General features: G+C 45.9%; 1 protein-coding gene across 1 annotated transcript in view; it reads right to left on the bottom strand.

Moving 5' to 3' along the window:
- KDM2B (lysine demethylase 2B) overlaps positions 1 to 26,319 on the bottom strand; it is a 121,694-nt gene that overhangs the window by 44,305 nt on the left and 51,070 nt on the right. The window contains exons 10-12 of the mRNA XM_024758707.1: positions 26,113 to 26,239; positions 23,512 to 23,993; positions 6,708 to 6,794 (exon numbers count right to left, since the gene is read on the bottom strand). Coding sequence (XP_024614475.1) covers positions 6,708 to 6,794; positions 23,512 to 23,993; positions 26,113 to 26,239 — 696 coding nt within the window. The remainder of the gene's footprint in view (positions 1 to 6,707; positions 6,795 to 23,511; positions 23,994 to 26,112; positions 26,240 to 26,319) is intronic.

Genomic DNA, 26,319 nt, shown 5'->3' with positions numbered 1-26,319 from the left:
TGGGAGCAGGGCAGAGTGGGAACAGGAAGTACATGGGGGCCTCTTTTACAGACTTATGTGACTGTCCTTCAGGGAAAGGCTGCGTGTCACTCCCGGGGGACCCCAGACTTCTCAGGCCTCCCAGATCTGAATGACCAAGTGTGGAGGAAGGGGAAGAGAAACAAAGCAGAACTGAGGGTGACACAGACATCAGGTGTGTGTGTGTGACTTCCTCCTGTGGTTCCTGTGACGTCCCCGTGAGGGAGCTGATCCACTAACTGCTGAAGAGGGCTGTCCCCACGTCCCCGTCAGGGTTCTTACTGGTATACTCTCCAGGCTCTCTGCTCTTCCACTCAGGAAAAACTGCCAATAATTGAAATTCAAGAGGCAGCCTGGTTTGGCCACTAGAGATTAAGAAGCAAATGCATCAAAAAAAAAGAAGCAAATGCATCAACATGCTCGCTTTCCAGGAAAGCTTCATCTCACCTCCTTCCTCGGTTTCCTTCTCTGGGAACCAACCCACAAGCTGGCTGAGTACAAGCGTCTGGCTGGTGGGCAGAAGGTCAACTTGCTAATAAGGCTGAGGTCAGAAGTCGGGCCTCAAAGAAGTTCAGTTCCCTCAGCTTGGTTCTAAGGTCACAGACAGGCCCCCAAATCCTACCACTTGGTCATAAAAGGAAGTGGCCAGAGTACAGATGGATCAAAACAAATCCATCACTACTGGGGAAAACGGCCAAGCAGGGGAACTGTGACAGAGGGTGATTCAGTAGCATCTTTGATTTGAAAGACACCACATCAGAAATGACCTCACGGCACCTGATCAGTTCCAGAAAGGGACTTTCTTCTCCGGGAGGCAAGGTGAGAGATCAAAGCATTTCTTGCTAATCATCATTTAGCAATAATTACTTAAGTAACCTGAGCCAGACCCAGTACCGATCCCGACTTTGCATCCTGACAGCCTCAATGAGCACCCTTGATCTTTCAACCCAACCTGCATCAAATTGGGAGGAAGCCGACTGCAAACCTGGGAATCAAGAGACCCCGGGCGGCCCAGGCAGTCAGTCGTTTACTTACTTCTTCCCTTCCTGTTAACTTTTTAACCCCACCAGCCAGGAAATGCATAAATATAGCAGCCAGCCTCCCCTCCCCCTGCCCTCCACCACGTTTCATTGAGTTCCTCAGGCACAGGGACAAATCTGGGGATGAACACCTTAGATTCACAAGCTGTGTGGCCCCAGGCTTACCAGCCTACCTCTCTGAGTCCCCAGTTTCAGCTGCATCATGAAGACAATCCTAACCCCCTCCCAGCCTCGATGTAAGAATTAAATAAAATCTAAAAACTGTTGCATACATTTAGAAGGAATACCCAGGGGGGTTTTGGTTATACTGGCAATAATTTATTTCTAGAGCTGAGTCGGGGCAGGGGAGAGTCACGGTATTCATTATTATGTTATTTATTCCTTTTTGTATAATTTATAATACATGTTATGGGCTTAAATTGTGTCCTCCCAAAATCCGTATGTTGAAGTCTGAACCCCCAGCACCTCAGAATGTAACTGTATTTGGAGATAGGTCTTTAATGAGGTAACTAAGTTAAAATGGGGTCGTTAGGGTGAGCCCAAATTCAGTATGACTGGTGTCCTTATAAGAAGAGGAGATTAGGACACACACAAAGGGAAGACCATGTGAAGACACAGAGACAACAGCCATCTACAAGCCAAGGAAAGAGTCCTCAGAAGAAACACATCGTGCCGGGCTTCCCTGGTGGCACAGTGGTTAAGAATCTGCCTGCCAATTCAGGGGACATGGGTTCGAGCTCTGGTCCGGGAAGACCCCACATGCCGCAGAGCAACTAAGCCCACGTGCCACAACTACTGAGCCCACGTGCCACAACTACTGAGCCCACGTGCCACAACTACTGAAGCCCATGTGCCTAGAGCCCGTGCTCCTCGACAAGAGAAGCCACCACAATGAGAAGCCTGCACACCGCAACGAAGAGTAGCCTCCACTCGCCACAACTAGAGAAAGCCCGTGCACAGCAACGAAGACCCAACACAGCCATAAATAAATAAATAAATAATTTTTTTAAAAAAAGACTCTTCAGCTCTATGAAAGAAAGAAACAAAGAAAGAAGGAAGGAAGGAAGGAAGGACGGAAGGAAGGAAAGAAAGAAAGAAAGAAAGAAAGAAAGAAAGAAAGAAAGAAAGAAAGAAAGAAAGAAATACATCCTGCCAACTAACACCGTGATCTCAGACTTTTGGAAAGAAAGAAAGAAAGAAATACATCCTGCCAACTAACACTGTGATCTCAGACTTTTGGAAAGAAAGAAAGGGAAGGAAGGGAAGGAAGGGAAGGAAGGGAAGGAAGGGAAGGTAGGAAGGAGGGAAGGAAGAAAGAAATACATCCTGCCAACTAACACCGTGATCTCAGACTTTTGGCCTCCAGACCAATGAGAAAATTAATATTCTGTCATTTAAGCCACTCAGTCTGAGGTACTTTGTCACAGCGGCCCTTGCAAACTCATACAATAAACTTCAAATAATTTATAGAAAGCTAACTAAATTAAAAAGAAAACGATTGTGCTTGCATGGCTCTAATCAAAAAGACAGATAGGGCTTCCCTGGTGGCGCAGTGGTTGAGAATCTGCCTGCTAATGCAGGAGACACAGGTTCGAGCCCTGGTCTAGGAGGATTCCGCATGCCCCGGAGCGGCTGGGCCCGTGAGCCACAAGTACTGAGCCTGCACGTCTGGAGCCTGTGCTCCCCAGAGAGAGAGGCCGCGATAGTGAAGAGTAGCCCCCAGTTGCCAAAACTGGAGAAAGCCCTCGCACAGAAACGAAGACCCAACACAGCAAAAATAAATTAATTAGTAATTAAAAAAAAAAGAATAAGGTATTTGAATGCAGAGAATGTGCTTTTGAAAAAAAAAAAGACAGATAATAGGTGTTGGCAAAGATATGGAGAAGTCTGGAACTCTTATAATTGCTGGGAGAAATAGAAAATGCAGTCACTTTGAGAAACAGGCAGTTCCTCAAAAACTTCAATGTAGAGTTACCATCTGACTAGTCAATTCTATGCCTAGGTTTCTACCCCAGAGAAATGAAAACATATGTTCACATAAAAACCTGTACATGAATGTTCACAGCATCATCAATCACAATAGCCAAAAGGTAGAAACAGCCCAAATGCCCGACAGATGAATGATGAAACAGACTGTGGTGCATCCATACAGTGGAATATTATTCAACCCTATAAAGGCATGAAATACTGAAAGATATATAACTTGGATGAACCTTGAAAACGTTCTTCTAAGTGAAAGAAGTCAGTCACAAAAGGCCACATACTGTACAATTCTATTTATATGAAATGTCCAGAATAGGCAAATCCATGGAGACAAAGTTTCCAGCAGCTGGGGGAGGCGCGGCTTGGGGGAGTGGGAACTGACCGCTAATGGGGCTTCTTTTAAGGGGGTATGAAAACGTTCCAAAATTAGACTGTGGTGTTGGTTGCACAACTCTAAATATTTTCAACATACTAAAAACATTTCATTGTACACTTTAAGTGGGAGAACTGTAAGGTATGTGAGTTCTATTTGTTTCATTATAAGGTGTTTAAAAAAAAGCCTGGCACCCCACAAGCACTGTTAAACGTCAAAGGCTCTTACTTCTCCCTCCCCCACTCTTTCCCAACCAGCCTAAGGGCTCCAATTTCTCCCACCAGTGTTGACACCATCCACGCCCAACTTACATACAGACCAGTGCTTATAAACCAGTCCTCCAAGGGAATCTTAAATAAGGGCTACTCCCACCAGAAGCCAGCTTCCTGTTTCCAGGCCTTGGGAAGAGAAGGGGCAGAGCTTTCTTTTTTTAAAAAAAATGCCTAGAAGCTCCTGAGGAGTGGGCTAAGTGACTCCAGACAGGGCACATTTATGGTCCCGAAGTGATTTCCCCCAGAGGCTGGTTTGGACCCCTCCATTAATTCTGAGACTACAGTGAGTAGTGGCAAGTGTGTTTCTTTCAAAGCCCATGCTCTCAGATGTAGAGAACAAATGTATGGACACCAAGTGGGGAAAGTGGCAGGGGGAAGGGTAGGGGGATGAACTGGGACACTGGGATTGACATGTATATACTAATATGTATAAAATGGATAACTAAGAAGAACCTGCTGTATAAAAAAATAACTAAAATTAAAAAAAAAAAAAAAAAAAGCCAAGCCCATGCCCTCTATAAACCCTAATCCGTCCTGTGGAGCAATTCCTCAGCTAGGAGGGAAGCAGGCGGTAGGTAGCAAGGCAAAGCCACCATTTCCTCTGCAGGTTCAAAGCAGCCATGGGACCTGGCTGGGCTATTTCAAGTGGCTGTGTCTGCAAGCACAGTCTGTGGTCTAATAAATGACATTTATATTTATGGCCCATGTAGGGGAAAGTCAACTCTAGAACCCCACTCAACATCCACAGATTGGGGAGCTAAAGGCAGATGTGCAGGCAACTCCTTTTCATTCCTATGGCCACCTCAGTTCCCACTAAGCTTCAAAGAGAATTAGAATTCAATACCCACAAGTACTTTCCCCATTAACAATCCCACATTTAGGAATATACCCTAATGGGAGTTCCCTGGCGGTCCAGTGGTTAGGACTCGGTGCTGTCACTGCCGTGGCCCCAGGTTCAATCCCTTGTCAGAGAACTAAGATCCCACAAGCCGCACAGCGTGGCCAAGAAAAAGAATATACCCTAAGAAGATAATCAAACAAAAGTGAAATGAATAACCCAGAACACCACTGTCCTATAGAAATATAATGTGAGCCACATATGTACTTTAAAATTTTTTTGAAGCCACATTTTACTAGGTAAAAAGAAACAGGTGAAGTGAATATTAATAATCCATTTTGTTAAATATATCCAAAATTTTATCATTTCAACTAGGGTTGCCAGATTTAGCAAATAAAAATACAGCACGCCCCATTACATTTCAGATAAATAACAAAAACTCTTTTCAGCATAAGTATATCACGTGCACTATATGGGATATACTTATAGTAAAAAAAGGTATCTGCTGTTTATCTGAAATTCAAATTAATTAATAAATTTATTTATTATTTATTTGTTTTATGCCTGTGTTGGGTCTTTGTTGCCGCGCGGGGGCTTTCTCTAGTTGCAGCGAGCAGGGGCTACTCTTCGTTGCAGTGCGCAGACTTCTCACTGTCGTGGCTTCTCTTGTTGCGGAGCACAGGCTCTAGGCGAACGGGCTTCAGTAGTTGTGGCTCGTGGGCTCCAGAGCACAGGCTCCGTAGTTGTGGTGCACGAGTTTAGTTGCTCCGCGACATGTGGGATCTTCCAGGACCAGGGCTCAAACCGTGTCCCCTGCATTGGCAGGCGGATTCTTAACCACTGCAAGACCAGGGAAGCCCTGAAATTCAAATTTAAGTGGGCTTCCTTTTCAAATCTGGCAACCCTAATTTCAACAGGCAATCAATATAAAAAATAAATTAAATTGGCATTGTGCACTGTTCTTTTTGTGCTAAGTCTTTGAAATCTATTGTGTATATTATACTGACAGCACCTCTCAATTTGGGCTTGCCTTATTTCAAGCGCTCAATAGCAACATGTGACTAGTGGCTACCCTTTTGGACAGTAGAGATCTAGAAAGTTCCTCTCAGTGTTTTTTATAACAGTAAAAAAAATCAGAAATTAGCAAAATACCCATCAACAGGAAGGCTGCTTAGGTTACAACTGACATTTAGAGCACTTACCATGAATCAGCCCTTGTCCTACAGACTCTGCAGGCATTGTCTTGTTTAGTCCTCACAATGACCATTTGAAGTACGTACTGGTATAACCCCTTCTTACAAATGAGGAAAGTAAGGTTCCGGGAGCTTATATAACTTGGTCAAGAAAGTGGTGCAGCCGAGGTAGGGCACTGGTTGAAAGTTTGGTCTCTGCCATTAGACTGATCTTTGCATCCTTGGCTCTGCCAAGTAACCTAACAAGTAACTTCATCTTTTTAAGCCTCAGTTTCCTCATCTGTAAAACAAATCACAAGTGTCTATCCCACAGGATTGCTGGAGTCTAAATAAGACAGGGGATGCAGAGGACTAGGCAAGGCAACCTGCCCCTGGTAAGTTCTCAGTGATGTCACTACTATTCTTCCCAGCATCTTTGTCCTTTCCTGTTTGATCAAATTTTTCATGGTGAGCACCAACCCTGTTTTCTTTTTTTGGCCACACTGCAAGGCATGTGGGATCTTAGTTCCCCTACCAGGGATCGAACCCGTGCCCCCTGCAGTGGAAGCGTGGAGTCCTAACCACTGGACCGCCAGGGAATTCCCCAGCATCAACCCATTTAGAAAGAGAAAAAAACTACTTTCAGAAGAGGAGAAAACAAAACAAAAAAAAAGAAGAAGAGGAGAAAACAGCCCAAAAAGCAGCTAGAGGTCAAGGGAAGGAAGGAAATATAGAAGAAAGGAGGGGAGGAAAGGAAGAAAGGTGAGGCATCACTTCCCCAGTTTTCTGAGTGACCACCAGGGGGCAGTGCCTGCAGTTTCCACAGCTAGGGAAAATGATCCGTTTTATAAAAAAAAAAGTTGCAATGAACAACTCATCAACACCATTCATCTTAAATGGGGTGCCCTCTCCCAGGAATTCCCCCTGAAAGGCTGCCAACATTCATCTTACAGGAGATGTGAAAAAGCAGTGGATTTATGGTCTCCCAGCTGTGGGCGATCTGTGTCTCACCTTTGGAGTCTTCTTTGGCCAAGTGACTACGGGAACCCCAGTGATGGCCAGACTGGGGTCGTCATCCGCGTGCTCCTTCAGGACATTCTGTGGTGAAACAAAGCAGCCATATTAGCCTAGGGTAGAGGGGATGTCTCTGAAGGGGGCTGGAGGCTGCACCTTACCCAGCAGAACTCTCTGCAGAGTCACTGCCTGTCCCCCCAACTCCACCAATACCCACACACTCAATAGAAACCAAGCAGCCAGGCTTCCCCAGCATCCACAAAACACAGAACATCCCCTCCTCCAAAAAAATGTTTAAAAGCAAATCACATACCTCCCTACGACTTGCATGAATGTATCACTCACTGATCATACTTTTGACACCAAACGTTTGTCCAGAGCTCCAGGGACTCTCATGGACCCAACCTCATTTAATCCTTACCAAGTCCTCTGGGAGGGGGCTGGGCAGTGACCCAACTGATCCTCTAATGTACACAATTCAGCTACGTACTCAGAGAAACAAAAGCAACCACGAGGTCTCACCCATGAGCCCTGCCTCTGGTTTTCCATCAGTCGGCAAGCCATGTGTATTCTCATCCTGGTGTGTAAAGACATGTCATTGTTTTTTGCATCAAGGGCCCTAAACATGAGTAGATACTCAGTCTGGTCTGACCAAGCTTGGAGTCTGCTAGCCATGTGCTGGCAGAAAAATGGGCTGTGATGGACATACTGCCAGACTGTGTGAGGGTCTCTCACACAGGCACTTTGTGTTCACTCCTTTGTGGGCGGTGAGGTTTTTCAGGGTAATCCTGACTCCACCAGATCTGGGCCTGGTGTGCTGCTAACTTTAGAATCTCATCAAGGTGTAAGATGTCACTCCACGGAATCATCCCTAACTTACTGGTGAGGCAACCAAGGTTCAGAAATGCTCAAAGGACTTTGATGCCGCCCCAGACCAGGAGGACAGAGCCCCCGAACCCTGCTCTCTGGCACCAGACTACCTGCCCCATGACCATGTCACACGTGGGTTTTTTGGCTGCATCCACAGCATGCCATAAAAAGGTGTTTAGGGATGGACACAGATGTGTCACTGGCCTACCTCAACCATTAATTTTTGGATTGTACAAAACATTCCTGCAGAGACATTTAAGAAGGGTAAGCTGCACAGCGGCACTTAACAGGAAGAGCAGAAGAGCTCAGAAGATAAATGTAAGTGAAGATGATTTCAACTCACTTTCCCAAATCTTCACCAGAAAGAATCTAACTCACTTCTAACTTATCTACTTATTTTCCTACTTTTTTTTTTTTCCTACTTTTATGTTCATCATTTGATTGCCCGATTTTTCAAAATGTTGGGACTTCCCTGGCGGTCCAGTGGTTAAGACTCCACACTTCCACTGCAGGTGGCACGGGCTTGATCCCTGGTCAGGGAACTAAGATCCCACAAGCTGTGCGGCGGCAAAAAAATAAATAAATAAGTAAAAATAAAAAGTAAAATAAATAATTTTTTTAAATAAAAAAATAAAAATTTTTAAAACGTGCCTATTACCTCAAACCCACCTGAACAACTCCTTCCTCTCCCCACAGAAGAGGGCCAACAACACCGTGGTCAAGAGTTTGGCCTCTGGGGGTGCCTGGGTTCAATTCTCAGCACGTACAACCTTCTCCAAGTCCCAGAGTCAACGTCAATGATTTATAAATGCTATCTATAAAATGTCTTGGTTCACTGCTATATCCCCAGCTTCCCACAATGACTAACCTACAGTAAGTCTCCAGTAAATAACTTAAATAAATAAATAAATAAAGCCACAAATCCCCGAAGAGGGACTCTACAAAATGCCTAACCCGTACACCTTAAATCTGTCAAGGGAGACAAAAACAAGCAAACTCTGAGAAACTATCGCAGACAAAAGGAGGAAGAAAGGACATTAGGCAAAAATTGAGGAAATGTGAATAAACGATAGCCTTTAGTTAACAATAATGTATCAGTATTGGTTCATTAGAAGTAACAAATGCAGGGTCTTCCCTGATGGTGCAGTGGTTAAGAATCCGCCTGCCAATGCAGGAGACACGGGTTCGAGCCCTGGTCTGGGAAGATCCCACATGCCACAGAGCAACAAAGCCCGTGCGCCACAACTACTGAGCCTGCACTCTAGAGCCCGCGAGCCACAACTACTGAGCTCTCATGCCACAACTACTGAAGCTTGCGTACTGGAGCCCATGCTCCGCAGTAAGAGAAGCCACCGCAATGAGAAGCCTGCGCACCAGAACGAAGAGTAGCTCCCGCTCGCCACAACTAGGTAAAGCCCGTGCAGAGCAACGAAGACCCAATGCAGCGAAAAAAAAAAAAAAAAAAAAATATATATATATATATATATATATATAAAGTAATAAATGCAGGCTATTATCATAGGATGTTAATAACAAGGGAAACTGAGTGTGGGGGTTATGTGGAAACTCTGTACTATCTGCAGAATTTTTCTGAAAATTTAAAACTGTTTTAAAACATAAAGTCTATTAATAAAAAATCATTTTTAAAATGCCTATCAGACAGTAGAAACAGCTACAATAAAGGAAAACAGGATTGTTATGTTGCCAATTTTTCTAACACCTATGCAGCATATTTTAAAAGAAATACAAGGCTTCCCTGGTGGCGCAGTGGTTGAGAGCCACCTGCTGATGCAGGGGACGCGGGTTCGTGCCCCGGTCTGGGAAGATCCCACGTGCCGCGGAGAGGCTGGGCCCGTGAGCCATGGCCGCTGAGCCTGCGCGTCCAGAGCCTATGCTCCACAACGAGAGAGGCCACAACAGTGAGAGGTCCGCGTACCGCAAAAAAAAAAAAAAGAAATACAACAGAAAGGAAACAAGTATACAGACACAATGCAACTCAGGTGTGGAATTCACATGGAGTGTATGAGGCAACCAAAGGCTGGGAGCATTGGCAGCGATCGCTCCCTGGATCGTGCCTGGAGGAAGGAGTATTTCATCACTGACATTGTTTAGAATTGCCAGTTCCTGATGATGACAAAATCAAACCAACTTTTTATCAGCTTTGTTCTTTCATTATTGTTTTCACATGCACTGCGGACATTGTACCTCTCACAACTTGCACTTGAGTGGGTCATTCCCACAGCCCTCTACCCACCTGGTCACCACTCGGGGTAGGTGAGACTAGCCAGGTGAGGGGTAACTGTCAACGTCAGGAGGAGAGCAGGCACCACATGTTCTGCTGAACGTATGAGAGTAAGAAGTACTGAATGCTTGCTTTGTGGCCGGTACCGTACTAAATATTTCATATCTACGCTCTCACCCAATCCTCCTGACCACCCTGTGGGATGAACTATCATCATTTCCACAGTGCAGGTGAGAAAAGCAGGGCTTAAGGGATGAAGGGAATTGTCCAAGACTACTCAGCCAGTAAGGGGTGAAGACTCTTTAACGACTGCATCATTCGGCCCATCTCTGAAAAAGGGAAAGGAGCCGTGTTCATAACAACACTGTTCACAGCAGCAAAAGAGGGCACTTCCCTGGCGGTTCCGCAGTTAAGACTTCACCTTCCAGTGCAGGGGGTGTGGGTTCGATTCCTGGTCAAGGAGCTAAGATCCCGCATGCCTCATGGCCAAAAGACCAAAACATAAAACAGAAGCAATAATGTAACAAATTCAATAGAGACGTTAAAAATGGTCCACATCAAAAAAAATTAAAAGAAAAACAAAAACCAGCCAAACAGTAGAAACAACTCAAGTGTCCACCAATGGATGAATGGATAAATAATATGTATAATATACATACCATGGAATATTATTTAGCCTGAAAAAGGAAGGAAATTCTGTCACATGCTATAACGTGGATAAACCTAGAGGACATTACGCTCAGTGAAATAAGCCTGACACAAAAGGACAAGTACCACATGATTCCACTTATATGAGGTCCCTAAAGCAGTATATTCATACAAGCGGAAAGTAGAAGGGTGCCTGCTGGGCTGGAGGAGGCGAGAAATGGGGAGTTATTATTTAATGGATATAGAGGGGCTTTTCTTGTTTGTTTTATTTTTTTATTTTATTTTTTTCTGGATACAGAGTTTTCATTTGGGAAGATGAAAAAGTTCTGGAGATGGATGGTGATGGTTGTACAACAATGTACATGTACTTAATGCCACTGAACTGAACACTTAAAGGTGGTTAAAATGATAAATTTCATGTTATGTATATCTTACCACAATTTTTAAAAAGGGGAGAAAGGAGTGGGGCGAGGCAGTCCCTCCCTAAGGAATGGATTCAGAGGTTCCAGAAAGTACAGATTGGGGACATACTATCTCACTAGTTAAACTTCTGCTGTTTTGCCTGGGACAACACTAGTTCTAGACTCAGAAGATCTGGGTTCAGGTTCTACAACTTACAACCTGCATCACCTTGGGTAAGCCACAGCTTCCTATTGTGCGTCCTCGGAGTAGAACAGTGACATCTACACCTTGAATGTAGGCTATGAAGCTGGATGTGATTTTATTACCATTCTTAGGAACATTTGTTGAGTGCTTGCTCTAGACATTAAAATAATCCTATCTGTGGGGTAGGGCTGATTCTCCCCATTTCACAAAAGCAGAAACTAAAATTCAGAGAGGTTCAGTGATATAGTTCAAGGTCACACAGCTGAGAGGTGGGTGAAAACTGGCATTGACCTGGTCCATCTGACAACAAACCTAACCAGTAACACTGGGTGATAAAGCCTCAGGAAACCATGTTAGCAACGTCTCCAACTGATCCCTACCCCATTATTAAAAAGACACCTAGGAGACTTCCCAGGTGGTCCAGTGGTAAAGAATTCGCCTTCCTTGGGCTCCCCTGGTGGCGCAGTGGTTAAGAATCCGCCTGCCAGTGCAGGGGACACGGTCCGAGGCCTGGTCCAGGAAGATCCCACATGCCACGGAGCAACTAAGCCCACGCACCAGAACTACTGAGCCTGCGCTCTAGAGCCCGTGAGCCACAACTACTGAGCCCGTGTGCCACAAGTACTGAGCCCGTGTGCCACAAGTACTGAAGCCCGAGTGCCTAGAGCCCGTGCTCTGCAACAAGAGAAGCCACCACAATGAGAAGACCGCGCACCGCAACAAAGAGTAGCCCCCGTTCACTGCAACTAGAGAAAGCCCCCACGCCCAGCAAAGCCCCAACACAACCAAAAATAAATAAATAAAATAAATTTATTTAAAAAAGAAAAAGAATCTGGCTTCCAGTGCAGGGGACGCAGGTTCGATCCCTGGTCAGGGAACTAAGATCTCACATGCCGCGGGGCGACTAAGCCCGCGTGCCTCAACTAGAGAGCCTGCGTGCCCAACTACAGAGCCCATGTGCTCTGGAACCCGCGCGTCACAACTAGAGAGAAGCCCGCGTGCTGCAACGAAGAGCCCGCGCCACAACAAAGAGCCCACTTGCCGAAACTAAGACCCGATGCAGCCAAAAATAATAAATAAATAATTTTTTTTTAAAAAAGACAGCCAAGAGACAATCTGGGCTCATATTTACCATTCGACTCACAAATACAGAAGTGAATCATCCCCACCTGTTCCTTGCAAAACAGACAGAGGGACTAACTAACACCATTCAGCCACTAACACCTTTATAAAGCCTTTCTGAAACATCCCCCCCCATCACAGAAGAGGCTCGTGTGACCAAAGTGGGCCTGCACAGGAATGAAATTTTGTTGACATTTCATGGTTCTTAATAACCCATATGAATTTCACACCCTCCTCCACAATACATCAGGGTTTGTTTTCTTCTAAAAATAATGTTTCCTGCCCCCGATACACACCAATCATTAAGAAAAAAGCTTTTCAGGAAGATGCTCCATGTCTAGCCAAAGCTATATACATATATCTTACCCTATGGTTGGGGGGCAGAGGACTTCCACAGGATTTTCTGCCCCCTTATCCCAATCTCAAACTCTATGCTGGGGGGTAACAAACTCAAATGCCTCCAGGAACCAAGCAGGGAAAGTTAAAAATATAAATGGACTCTTAGAACGATAGACAGTAGTGCAGCGTAGGGCAAACTAGAGACCACATGCCCAGTTTAAAGATGGCAAATGCTTCTCAATTTCAACTTATTAACCTCCTGTGGAAATGAACCCTACCAGATCTCTGGTTTTTCAGAAGAAATCAAAGATCCAGAGTTTTATTTAAAATCTCTCCAATTTCAGGACTTCCCTGGTGGTCCAGTGGTTAAGACTTCACCTTCCAATGCAGGAAGTGCCAGTTCGATCCCTGGTCGGGGAGCTAAGATCCCACATGCCATGCAGGCAAAACACCAAAACATAAAAAAAAAAAAAACAGAAGCAATATTGTAACAAATTCAATAAAGACTTTAAAAATGGTCCAGATCAAAAAAAAAATCTTAAAAATAAAATAAAACAAAATCTCTCCAATTTCAAATGTTGGCAACTGACTGAAAATTTCAAAAAAAAACACTGTGAGCCACATATATCTGTGGGCTGGCCTGGGCCATGGGTGACCAGTTTACAAACACTGCTCTGCATGTGACTGAAAATAATGCCCACTTGCCTTGGTTTGCTTTGAGTTTCCTTCTGAATTGTCTCAAGATTTCCTGTCATTTCAGTATCAGAGCTGGTGTCAGTAACTCACAAGCATTGAAGTAAGGCCTCCTTAGAGGACTGGCTGGTTAAAAAAGCTATTACTGGGGACTTCCCTGGTGGTGCAGTGGTTAAGAATCCGCCTGCCAATGCAGGGGACACGGGTTTCAAGCCCTGATCTGGGAAGATCCCACGTGCCGCGGAGCAACTAAGCCCGTGCACCACAACTACTGAAGCCCGCGTGCCTAGAGCCTGTGCTCCGCAACAAGAGAAGCCACCGCAATAAAAAGCCTGTGTGCGGCAACGAAGACCCAACACAGCCAAAATAAATTAATTTTTTAAAAAACCCTTAAAAAATCTATTACTGAAGGCATAAGTATTATTAATAATTAATACATAATGATAAATAATAATTAAAATTAATAAAGAGACCTCGCCAAGTACCCTTGAGTCTCGGAGCTCATACACACACTTCCTGAAGGAAGCAGAGCTCCTCTCCATGTGTGGCTGTCAGTGGCCACCAGGGGGCACTCTGGTCTCTGGCCCACAGGGAAGTATTTTTCGTCTGTATGTGACAGGCTGCAGGAAGAGGAGATTATTCTAATTGGAGATTTTCTCTCTGAGAAATAAATTGTGCTAAAGGGAGGGAATCTTGTCACTGTCTTCCCTGGGCTCTGCTAGCATTTATACACTCCCTGGGGCTCTTGGAAGCAGAGACTAGGAAGCCTGGGTGCCTGTAACAGCCCAGCACTCTGGGTTATACCATACAACCCTTCTGAGTAGGAATGAATAGGACAGGCTTTCTATAAGAGAAAGACTGGGGCCACCAGGCCCTTTCTGATGCAAACTGCCCTGCTTTTGACTTAACAAGATAACCACAGACAATGGATGTGCTGGGCCTCTGCTCCTCCTTATGCCAACTTCTCTCAAAGAGCTTTATCAGTTAACACTGGATTCAGGCCCCACTGCTCCCCAGAATGGGGCATTAATAATTAGAAACTCCATCTATAACTGTGACTAAAAATACCAACACTGTGACAATAAAGCAGAAGCAGGTTTCAGGAAAGAATCACCAACCACAGGCCAGTAGAGGGAGAGTAACACGGCATGGAGCAGCTCGCGCTGCTGTTGTAGGGAACCCAGCAGTCTCAGGGGTCCCTCCTGGCCATAGGTAAGGACCCCTGCAACCAGGCATCAATGCACCTTAGGTCTCCCAAGATCCCTGCCTCCACTCCAGCCCAACCATCTTGTGCCTGCCTGTAAAAACCCATCTGTATTGGGCTGAACTGTGTCTCGCAAAAAGCTATGTTCAGGGAATTCCCTGGCAGTCCAGTGGTTAGGACTCTGTGCTTTCACTGCGGGTTCAATCCCTGGTCGGGGAACTAAGAACCCACAAGCCTCATGGTGTGGCCAAGAAAAAAAAAAAAAAAAAGCTATGTTCAAGTCCTAATCCCTGGTACCTGTGAATGTTACCTTATTCGGGGTGGGGGGGAAAAAAGGCTTTGCAGATATAATCAGTTAAGAATCTCGAGATGAAATAATCCTGGATTTAGGATGGACCCTAAATCCAACGACTGTGTCTTTATAAGAGAACAGAGAGGGAGATTCAAACAGACATAAGGAAGAAGGCCATGGGAAGACAGAGGCAGAGACTGGAGTGACACAGCCACAAGCTAAGGAACACCAGCAAGCCCCAGCAGCTGGAAGAGCAAGGGAGGATCCTCCCCAGAGCCTTCCAAGGGAGGACAGCCCTGCCAACACCTTGACTTCTGACTTCTGGCCTCTGGAACTGTTAGAGAATAAATTTCTGTTGTTTCAGTCCACCAAGTTTGTGGTCGTTTGTTATGGCAGTCACAGGAAACTAACAGACCACACTTGCCATAGTGCATCATGATTAAAAGCTTATTAGCGGGATTCCCCAGGTGGGCCAGTGGGTAAGACTCCACACTCCCAATGCAGGGGGCCTGGGTTCGATCCCTGGTCAGGGAACTAGATCTCGCCTGCATGCTGCAACTAAGAGTTCGCATGCTGCAACTAAAGATCCCGCATGCCACAACTAAGACCTGGTGCAGCCAAAAGAAATAATAAAATAAATTTTAAAAATTTTTTTAAAAAAAAGCTTATTAGCTACATGATTTGGGCGAGTCACCACATCTCTCTGAGTCTCAGTTTCCCATCTAAGGAATGGAATAATAACAGTCCCCACCTTGCCAGCAACATAATACATGGAAGGTGTTTGGCATGTGGAAAATGCTCAACAAATGTTAGCCGATCCCTTTTGGCTTATGCCGTATTTCCTGTTGGGATACACAGTCCCCATCCTCTGTTTGCAGAATTCATCCATTTAACAAGTTCTAAGCATAGGGAAAAAATTTTAAGTTTATTTAATTTTGAAGGGCAGTTTAAAAGCTGATTTAGCTGCATAACTAGTGGGGATAAAAATGTGATTCAGGGACCCAGAAGTCAGTTTTAGGCTAAAAGGAACCCCAAGTGGCATGGATCAACCCACCCACTTTTCAAGTCTAGAGTTTGCACAGGTGTCTGGAACTCAGATCTCTGGCCCCTCACTGCTCTCCTTCGTTCTCCTGAGGTGGTACCAGCAGCAGACTCAGAATAACATGTACCTTGTTTGGCTCCTTAGGTGACAGGATTCACCCCTGTATCAACCCTCTATCCACTCACAGCCCAGCAAAAATACCAAACACAGGGCTCAATATTACATGCAGCCCCCAGTAGAAGAGCCTTAGTGACTTCTGGAGGCCTGAATGGGCCAGGCTGAATCTGGTTGCTCCCTGTTTTCTATGCTCTGGGTCATGCTCAGGGTGTGAGAAAGCCAGGCTGCAGCCCTCCCACTGGCTTCCCGCCTTTTGGCTCCTCTGAAGCAGGAGGGGTGTGAAGATTTTTAAAAAGCTGACAGTGCTGGAGGTCTGGGCTCTACGCCTCACTGTTTTGCAAAAGAGCAAGACCCAGAAAGGGCAACTTAGATAAGCAGGTGTGTTCTGGGGTCCAGACCTGATGATCCCAAGGGAGAAAAGCTGTACACACCTTCCTTTCACAGTCATGGGTTTCACAGACTCTCACACTTGACCCTAAATGGGCCTGTTCTCACTCCATGGTGTCTGAAATAATATCAGCTCTAGCTCACTGAGCACTTAAAGGCCCTGTGCTAAGGCTTTCTTTCTTTACCCATGTCACCTCCCTAATTCGATGAGGCATGATTCTTACTATCCCCATTTTACTGCATTCCCCCAGAGCAGTCAGCTGGTTAATGGATGGTACAGGGGAGTCAGCCTGGCTCCACAACCTTTAGTCTTAAAAGATAACACTTGTTTGGGCGATGTACTCTTAATTTAGCATTATTTTCTTTCCTATTTGGGTTTTAATGAAAGAACAATACAATTGATCTCTTTTTTAGTGGGTTTTGTTTTTTTTTTAAGTAACATCTGAAAGCAGTGGTCCCTCAGTGTCTCTTCCAACCCCTTAATTCCATTCTGCCCCACAATTCTATGTGGCTCATAATCCTATGCAGTCCCATAATTCCATGCAGCTCCATAATTCCATGTAGACCCACAATCCTATGTGGCCCCATAATTCTATGCAGTCCCATAATTCCATGCAGCCCCATAATTCCACGCAGGCCCACAATTCAATGTGGCCTCACAATTCCATCAGTCCCATAATTCTGTGAGGCCCCATAATTCCATGCAATAAGAAAGGTGGCTGTCTATAGTAAGCTGGCATTTCCACCCCTGGCTGACACTCTGGCAGCCAGAAGAGCATGGAATGATAGGAAAGAGAGCCTGGCATTATCTTAATTAACAAGGACAGCTGCAGAATCACCTTGCAAATGTATATCTGACAAAGACCCTCCCACTTCCTATCTCGGTGGTCACTGCGCACTTAGGCCCAAGCCTTCACAACCTTGTAATGCATCTGGTTATTTTCAAGTCATGTACAAATGATTAGAGAAATGGCCTCATGCCCTCCTACCCTCCCATCAGGAGCCTCAGCTCTCTGGAGTTCTAGCTGAAAGTACAGACTCCTCTAGGAGGGACAGCATGCAGGGTAACTCCCATCTCACTAGGAATTACTTTGTCCACCGATTAATGATTGCCAATCCAAGAGATAAAAGGGGGAAAAAATGAACTGAATAGTGAGCCCCTCAAAATTCAAGTGCATCTAAAACCTCATAATGTGACCTTATTGGGAAATGGGTCATACTGGATTAGAGTGGGCCCTAATCCAGACATCATCCTTATGAGAAGAGAAGACACACAGAAACACACAGACAACACAGACTGCCAATGTAAAGACTGTGGCAGAGACTGGAGGGTTGTAGCTACAAGCCAAGGAGCTCCAAGGATTGCCAGCAACCAAGAAAAACTGGAAGAGACAAGGAAAGATCCTCCCCCAGAGCCTTCAGAGTGAGCATGGCCTTGATTTCAGACTTCCGGCTTCCAGAACTGTGAGACAATAAACTTCTGTTGTTTTAAGCCAATTTGTGGTACTTTGTTACAGCAGCTTTAGGAAACTAACACAGATGGTAATCGCTAACCTAAAACAGGGATGGGGGAAGCTGAAAGGTGGTGAAAGAGCATGGGAAGGGTGGGGAGCTGGTCAAAGCCAGTCTGACTCTCCTTTGCCCACTACCTAAGCATACCTAATTTTTCTCCAAGGACTTACTAGGAGAGCTAAGTGTTCATTACCTCATTGTCCCACAAAATAATTCAGTGACCTAGGTCCCTGTTATTATCCCCATTTTACAGTGAGAATACTCAGATTTCAATCAGTTATACACTTAAGAATGGCCAAGGAACCAACAGAATCTGATCCCTGAAAGGACAAAGCACATTTAGTCTAATATCTTAGATTTACACACAGGTAAACAGAAAGGTGGTATGACTTGCCCAAGGCCACACAGCAAATAGCTAAGAACAGAAACTGAAATTGAATTCAAGCATCTCTCGTGTCCTGATTTCTTGTTTTTGCCATTACACACAAGCCAGTATCCTGCACTCTCCACAGAATAATTGTCTTAAAAGAAGGGAGTCACTTAAGGCACCTTAATGCCAAATCCCAAAGAGTTTCACAAAGATGGGGAAGGAAATGGCTTTCTTAGATTTTTACAGGATGCTGGCATCTCCTTTCCTGTCAAAAAGCAAAAAAGTAGATGGTCATTTTGACTTGAATCTAAATCAAGACCCCCTCCCCACTCCCAGTCAAGTTTTCAAGGTCCGACTGAGCTCACTTGGTCTTGCTTAAACCATAGGGTCACTGAGGTATTCTCATTAGCATGGCTGCAAGGAAAAACTCAACTTTCAAAAGTCCTGCCCACAAAAAAGAGTAAACTAGACCTATAGAAACAGACACAAAAAAGCAAGCTTTAAGGGGCAAAAGCAAGTATGAACTAATTAAAAACAAATTTATATATGTTTGTGTACATGGGAGTGAGGGGAAAGCTCCAGAAGTACATTCAGTAAGTGATTAACAAAGGTTATTTTCCAGGATGTGAGAATTGAGGAAGGGGACATTTTTTATCCTCTAGCCTATAATGTTTATTTATTTTTTTTTTTTTTTACACTGATCATTTAACAACATTACACTTAAAACTCTTTTTTTTTCTTTTGGCCACATCACGCAGCTTGCAGGATCTCAGTTCCCCAACAGGGACTGAACGCAGGCCACAGCAGTGAAAGCCCTGAATCCTAACCACTGGACCACCAGGTAACTCCCTACACTTAAAACTCTTAAATAGATGAAATATCCAGAATCAGTAAATCCATAAAGACAGAAAGCAGACTGTGGGGGAGGGGGAAATGGAGACTGCTGATGGGTACAAGGTTCTGCCTCAGGTGATGAAAAAGTTCTGAACTAGACAGAGGTGGTGGCTGCACAGCACTGTGAATGTACTTAATACCACTAAATTGTACACTTTAAAATGGTTAAAATGGTAAATGTTTCTTCCTTCAAGATTCTAAACTGGTGATCTGGTAATTATAATTAATTAACTAATGAATACGATAAATGTTGTATATAATTTACCGCAATTAAAAAACATAGGGACTTCTCTGGTGGTACAGTGGTTAAGAATCCACCTGACAGGGGCTTCCCTGGTGGCGCAGTGGTTGAGAGTCCGCTTGCCGAGGCAGGAGACACGGGTTCATGCCCCGGTCCCCTGGGCACATGCCACGGAGCGGCTGGGCCCGTGAGCCATGGCCGCTGAGCCTCTGCATCCGGAGCCTGTGCTCCGCAACGGGAGAGGCCACAGCAGTGAGAGGCCCGCGTACCGCAAAACAAAACAAAAGAATCTGCCTGACAATGCAGGGGACACAGGTTCAAGCCCTGGTCCAGGAAGACCCCACATGCGGCAGAGCAACTAAGCCCATGCGCCACGACTACTGAGCCTGCATTCTAGAGCCTGCGAGCCACAACTACTGAGCCCGCATGCCTAGAGCCCATGCTCTGCAACAAAGAGAAGCCTCCACAATGAGACGCCCGCGCACCACAACGAAGAGTAGCCTCCGCTCACTAAAACTAGAGACAGCCCACGTAGCAATGAAGACACAACGCAACCAAAAATAAATAAATAAATAATTTTTTAAGAAAACCAAAACCATACATTACAAAAGAAAGGAAAAAATAGGTTTTTGATAAAAGCTAAAACCTAGCCATCTGGAGACTGACTTACTTTGGGGACTGTCTCTAATCCCAGGGGCTCTGGTTACCATAAGCCACCATTAGCAGCAATCTCTGAGGTCCCAGAGAAAGAGAGAGAAGGAAAGAAGACATCATCTTTTTGCAACACAAGCCAAAGATCATAAGTGATAAACCGTCAAGGGTGAACCACCACTGGTGAGAAACACAAATCACTCAATGGTAGTGGAGGCAGTGGGCATCGGCTAAGAATTCTGTCTTGGACCCACATTCCTCAGCTGACTTTTAGTTCTCAGCCAGTGTAAAAGAAACCCCAACATCTGAGAAGAGTGAACAAAGGGACCTAAGCGTGCAGCCAGGAAGAAGCTGCTCACCTTCTGTGACAACACTCACTCTAGAGGCCAGTCTTGGGTTCAAAATCTCCTCTGGGTCTCCAGGGACTGGGAGGGACTGGGGCTAATGGCCTGGCCAGAGAGCAAGGAAGTAGCTCTATCTACCTACTCTGGAAAAGACGAGCTGTCCACTTCCCCCATACAGGCCACACAGCACTCCGAGGTGCTAGCAGAGGCTCCAATTTTCATGGGGCTCTAAGGAGACCTGTCCACTCAGCTTATAAGCTCTTTAGCCTGAAAAAGGCCCTCCTCAGACAAGGCTCAAGACCATAAATATCTCTGGAGACAGGTAAGTTCAATAAGTAAGCTAAATGGTTAGATTATACTAAAAAGAGATGTGTGAGCCAAATGGTAAGTAGACATTAGGGAGACAGTAGGGAGTGGTGGGGACTGAGGCGTATGAGATCACCTGCTACTCACTTCCTGCTGCTTGTAGCCAGTCAGGAACATGAGCCAGGATAGCCAGGATATTTTATATAACTTTCTTGACTTTAATTTATTCTCCTGATTTTTTATTGCTAGCAAGTAATTACAAAAATATGTTCAATACTATACAGGCCAAATGCAATGCCTAGAGGCTGGATTTGGCCCTGGGACTGCCAATTTACAACTTTAGTCCCAGGACCAAACAAATCTGTTGCTTGTTCTGTAAAGGAAGTCCAAACTCACCTTATTACCTTCCCCCTAAATTCAGAGTCACCTCTGAGAAGAGAGAAAATCACTTTCTCCATAGCGGCCAAAAAAGCAGTCTAGTGTGTGAGCGCATGGACTCCCCCATTGAGCAGTATGTGTGGCCTTGGGCAAGTTACTTAACCTATCTGTACCTCAATCTTCTCATCTGTAAAATGGGGCTAACAAAAGTACCACAGAGGATTGCTAGGAGGTTTAAATGAGTTTATATATGAAAAAGATCTACAACAACAGACAGTAATTGAGATTCATTACCACATATTATCATGAGCTGCCACTGAACCCCATGGTGGCGGTTGGGGAGGATGCAGACTGGGATCCTTGAAATTTGTCTAAGCCCCTACCCTAGGCCTCCTTCACACCATCGCGGGGCCTAGGCTGAATCCAGTCTCAGAGGTCGATCAGGTGGGTACAGGTGAGGGATACAAGGGTCTCAGTCCTATCCCTAGAAAGAAATCTGACCAACCAGGAACACTGCACATAAACATAACGAAGTAAAAAAGGCTCTTCACAAGCACAGAACAACATTTCCTCTTCAGATGAATGTTTTTTTTTTAACTCATTTACAACATTTTGGAACCTTAATGCTATTAGTGATTTTATTATTGATGAAAATAGCTTGCTTTCACTTTATAGGATCTTAGAAGAAAAAAGTAGCCACATGACAGAAGTCTAAGGTTTCCTTTAGGAAACCCAATATTTCCTTTAGGAAACCCAAAAACTCCATTCCACAAGATTAGAGGTTCTTATTCTGAGGTCCAGGAATAGGCTCAGGAGTCCAAGACCCCCTGATATTGCACACAAAATTTTGTGTGTATAAGCGTATTTTCACAAAACTCTCAAGAGAGGTCAGCAACCTCCAAAACAGTCAATGAAAAAGACCTATTTGAAAGTAAAGATTTGTTTTGTCGGGACATTGACCACAGAGTTCTTTTACCTGGCAATTCCCCAGAGTTATAAGATTTTAATTTTGTGGCACCTATAGTGGGTACACCTGCTATATATATAAAGTAAGACATAACCTGGATTAAAGATCCTGTACACCAGTTCCCTCTGCTGGTGGTACCTGTTAAGCTACCTGATTGGGCCCCAGCTCTCCCCTCCACTAGACCCCAAGAGTTCAGTGCCTGATCACTGAGCACCTCAAGGGCAGCAGAACAGTCTTAATATTTCTAGATTCCAGGGCCTGACACAATGTTTTCTAAACAAACAAATATACAAATGAACTAATTAAGTCCTCGGTTGAGTCTGCAGCCATTAAAGAAGAGACAAATTCAGTTTCCAACCACAGCAGGCAGCTGGATTCCAATGTCTGAGAATCAGACATTGGAGAAGGAAGCCCAAATGTCTCTGAGGCCTCACATCAAAAAGCCTTACCAATGCTGAGACAGGAGGCAGTTAGTTCCAAGTAGTGATATCCACACAGGCACCCTGGAGGCTTCATCCCAGCCCTACTATCTACCTGCTCTGTCACCTTAACCTCCCTAAGTCTACTTCATCATTGGTTAAGTGCAGATGATATGGGTACCTACCACTTCCCTAGCACTGGTACCTGGCAGGTGGTAAGCTTTCAACAAATGTTATGATTACGACAAGACAAGGCCTCCCAATGTATTTCCTGTTTCTTAAATACATTGCACGTTTGCACTCTGCCTAGAACATCCTTCCCCATCTGGAGGACTCCTACGCAGTCTCTAAGGCCCAACTCAAATTCTCACTGCATAACTGTCCCAGAGCCCTGGCCCCTGGTGTGGCCAATAAGTGTCCCCTCACACCACTCCCATGCCCTGGGTACACACTGTGGCACTCAATTCCCTGTCTCCTAATTTCTTTTTTGTTTGTTTGTTTTTGGCCACACTGCACGGCTTGCAGGATCTTATTTCTCAACCAGGAATTGAACCCGGGCCACAGCAGTGGAAGCACCGATTCCTAACCACTGGACCACCAAGGAATTCCCTCCTGATTTCTTTCTCTGCCTGCTTCCCGTCCCCCCATGGCCAACACAGCTGGTGCTCAATGAGTTTGCTCAATAATTAGGCTCTACTTGGAGACCTCTGAATCCTGGGTGGCCAGGTGGCTCTTAACTGGCTACCTACAAGACAATCGGGATGTACAACCTGCTCACATGCTCCAGGGGAAGCCAGCCCAGAGCAGCAAGTCTTCCTGACCAGGATGGAGGAGTCTGTCCCCAGGCCCAGAAACAGCACCACCAGTGCACTGTAGGCAGTAACGCCTACTTCCCTTGAAGCCTCAGATTTTCAACAAGTCCTGAGAGAAAGTTCATTGTCCACTGCAGAGCCAGCTTCCACCATGAGATCCCCCTGCAAGTCTCAACAGTGGCCTCTGCTGGGACACCCTAGATGGGCTTGCTTAGACCAAAGGCCCCTCTCTGCACATGGACGTACCCCCAGGACAGTCTGCACCAAGCCCCCCAGAGCTGAGCTGCCCTCAGGAACCTGCCCAGCCCTCCTCAGCTGCCCAGCCCAAGGTGACCCCCTGCCCACCTTCACGCCCTCCAGGAGTGCCTGGGGGTCCTCGATGCCCTCAGGAACACACTTCTTGTTCTCCGGGAGGGATTCAAGTTTCTCCACCAGAGCTTTCAGGCCCTTCAGTTCAAACTCGGTGAGGTGGGTCCATTTGGCAGAGACCTCGGTGGCGGGAGAGCCGGTGGGCGTCTTGGGGTAGTCTATGGGCACCGTGGCGGACTTCACGCTGTCTTCTGACTCATTCGACAAAGTCCTTTTGAGGAACCGCATGGCAGGTGCTTTGGGCTTCTTCCCGGGGGCCTCCGGGTCCTCGGAGGGGGTGCTGCTGGGCGAGGCAGGGCCATCGGTGGGAGCTTTGGGCGTCTTATCTGCACCCTCCTCCTCTTCCTCCCCCTCCCCCTCCTTCTCCTCCTCCTGGGGCTGCTGCTCACAGGACTCCTCCTCCATCTCCAGCCAGGAATCAGATGAGAAGCCGTCTATGCTGGGCTTTCTTGGGGCATCTACGGGGTGGGGAGGCGGGGAGAATGTCACAAGAAAGACTGAGATGAACACCCCAAACTCCCTGTTGGAAGTAACCAGGACCCCCACGCACTATCCCTCCCCTTTACCCTGCAGATCGAGCTCTTTTGACAATTCTAACGGCCTCTGCCTCCCTCAGGCTCTAGAAAGGCTAGGGTCAGTCAGAGCTCTGCTTTTTCCCAGCCGTGTGTACCCTGACAGGTTGCCTCACCTCTCTGAACACACCTGGCATTGTACCTTTCAGTATGTAAAAATAAGGCAAAAAGAGCACATATTTTATGATTCCATTCATATGAAATGTCCAGAACAGGAGGAAATCTATAGAGAATGAAAGTAGATGAGTGGTTGCTTAGGGCTGAGGGCATGGGCGTGGGGTGAGAGGAGGAGGGGGTAGCTCAAGAGTACAGAGTTCCTTCTGGGATGATGAAAATGTTCTAAAAACTGACTGTGCTGATGTTTGCACAACCCTGGGAATAGACTAAAAACCACTGAATGGTACACATTAAATGGGTGAATTGTATGATATATAAACTATATCCCAAGAATGCTGTTTCAAAATATAGGCAAAGAATACTTCCCCTGGAGGCTTGTAGTGAGGATTAAATAAGGCATCACAGAGCACAGTTCCTGGCACACAACTAGCACTCAAAAAAAGTGAGGTGTCTCCCGAACGTCCCCCCTTCTCTTTGGCAGATGGACTGGAGAGGCAGGGGGAAACAGTGGCAAGAAAATTTAAGAAAAAAGTGGGCACCAATGACCCAAGCATTGCCTCAACATTTCCTCTCTAGCCTGGAATGAAATCGGGAACTTTCTTCTATGGCCCTAAATTTCCAAATGAGAGAAGTGACCCTCAGTTGCCTGGTCCTGGGGACCGCCACAAAATCAAGCCTCTGGTCCCCACGGGAACGTGTAGCTACTGCAACAACAGAGGTTGTCACACTACTTCACAGTCATTTCCCATCTCCTATCGGCTGGAAACTTCAGAAGAGCCAGCTGTAGGATTTTGGTATTTTTCAACGCCTGAATCATCTAACAGGAATGAAACTAACAAGAGAACCACCCCCACCCCACCCCACCCCCAGCCAACAGAACTGAATTTCCAGGAGGCACTCCCCAGTAAAGACCCCAGGAGAAACATTTCCCCATCACATGTCTGCCCTGAAACCCCTAACGTCAGGAGGGGAGTCAAGGGAAGGAAGGAAGAGGCTTAGAGTGAGAAAAAAAAAAAAAAAGAATCTAAAACTCTTGGAGATTGCAGGAAAAATCGTGCAGACCCTAACAGAGGCAGACCAGTCACGTTTTTCTATCCCATGATGAGAAAGATGCAGTGAATGAGGCACCGTGACTCTAGCATCCAGGAAAACCCTTCGGCAGTAACAGCGCAGAGGCAGAAGGGAAGAAGCATGTTCTTCCTACAGATCGCTCTTCGGGGCTGTCACAGCTAGATGTAACTTTAGGGCGGGTGCCTGTGAGTCAAGACTCAAGGACTGAGCCATTTTGGGGGGGTGATGTCCCTTTAAGTAATGGCAGCGTGGCAGGGCATTGCAGCTGTGGCTTATAAACGCTCTCTCCCTGCCTCTGTCAAAACCACCCACTGCTCTGCCAAGCTTGCATCCCCAGCCCTGGTCACCCCTCCCTCTGGCTTATAGCTGGCCTGGGTTTTGAGGGACTGGCTGCATTTCTTAGGCCTGCTTCTATATAGACAAAAACCTAACCCCCAACACAGGGAAAAAAAAGAATCAGCTGGTGTCCAGGGAGGGATTCAAAAAAAGAACCAGGATTCTTTGCTCTGTAGGGAGCCTGTCTCAGCAACCATGCCCAGGACTGGCCCCACCCCACATCTGCATAGTCAACTAGCAAGACCTGGGGGCCCCCAAGATGACTCTGTTGGGGTCACAATTTCCTTCTCTTGGACTCTGTATTCCAAGTGGGAAACTGACAAGGATGGCTTCCTCTCCCCTCCTCAAGGGTCTCTAGGAATCTTATGACATTCAGGCTCAAAAGAATTCCCAGAACCCAGGACTCCCAAAGCCCCACTGAAAAAAATTATTCCTGCCCCAGCTGAGCCGTCGAGGCAGTCGGACTGCAAGGCTCACTCACCAATAAGCATTGATTCTCTCTGGTATTCCTGAGTGAGGTAGGACCGCTGGGTCACACAGTACACGTATCTCTCCAAGACATACCAGCACATCTCATAGTAGAAGGGGTAACGGAATTTGGGCTGCACCTGAAAGCAAAGATCCAGGTGCACAGGTCAGTTTCTGGACGGCAGAGGGGAAAGGAGGGAGAGAAAGGCACTGGGGTTGG

This window comes from Neophocaena asiaeorientalis, unplaced genomic scaffold (genome assembly GCF_003031525.2).
Source record: "Neophocaena asiaeorientalis asiaeorientalis breed wild unplaced genomic scaffold, Neophocaena_asiaeorientalis_V1.1 scaffold77, whole genome shotgun sequence".
Taxonomy (NCBI): Eukaryota; Metazoa; Chordata; class Mammalia; order Artiodactyla; family Phocoenidae; genus Neophocaena; species Neophocaena asiaeorientalis.
Note: the sequence above shows the minus strand (reverse complement) of the source record. Positions and strands in the feature narration are given on the sequence as shown.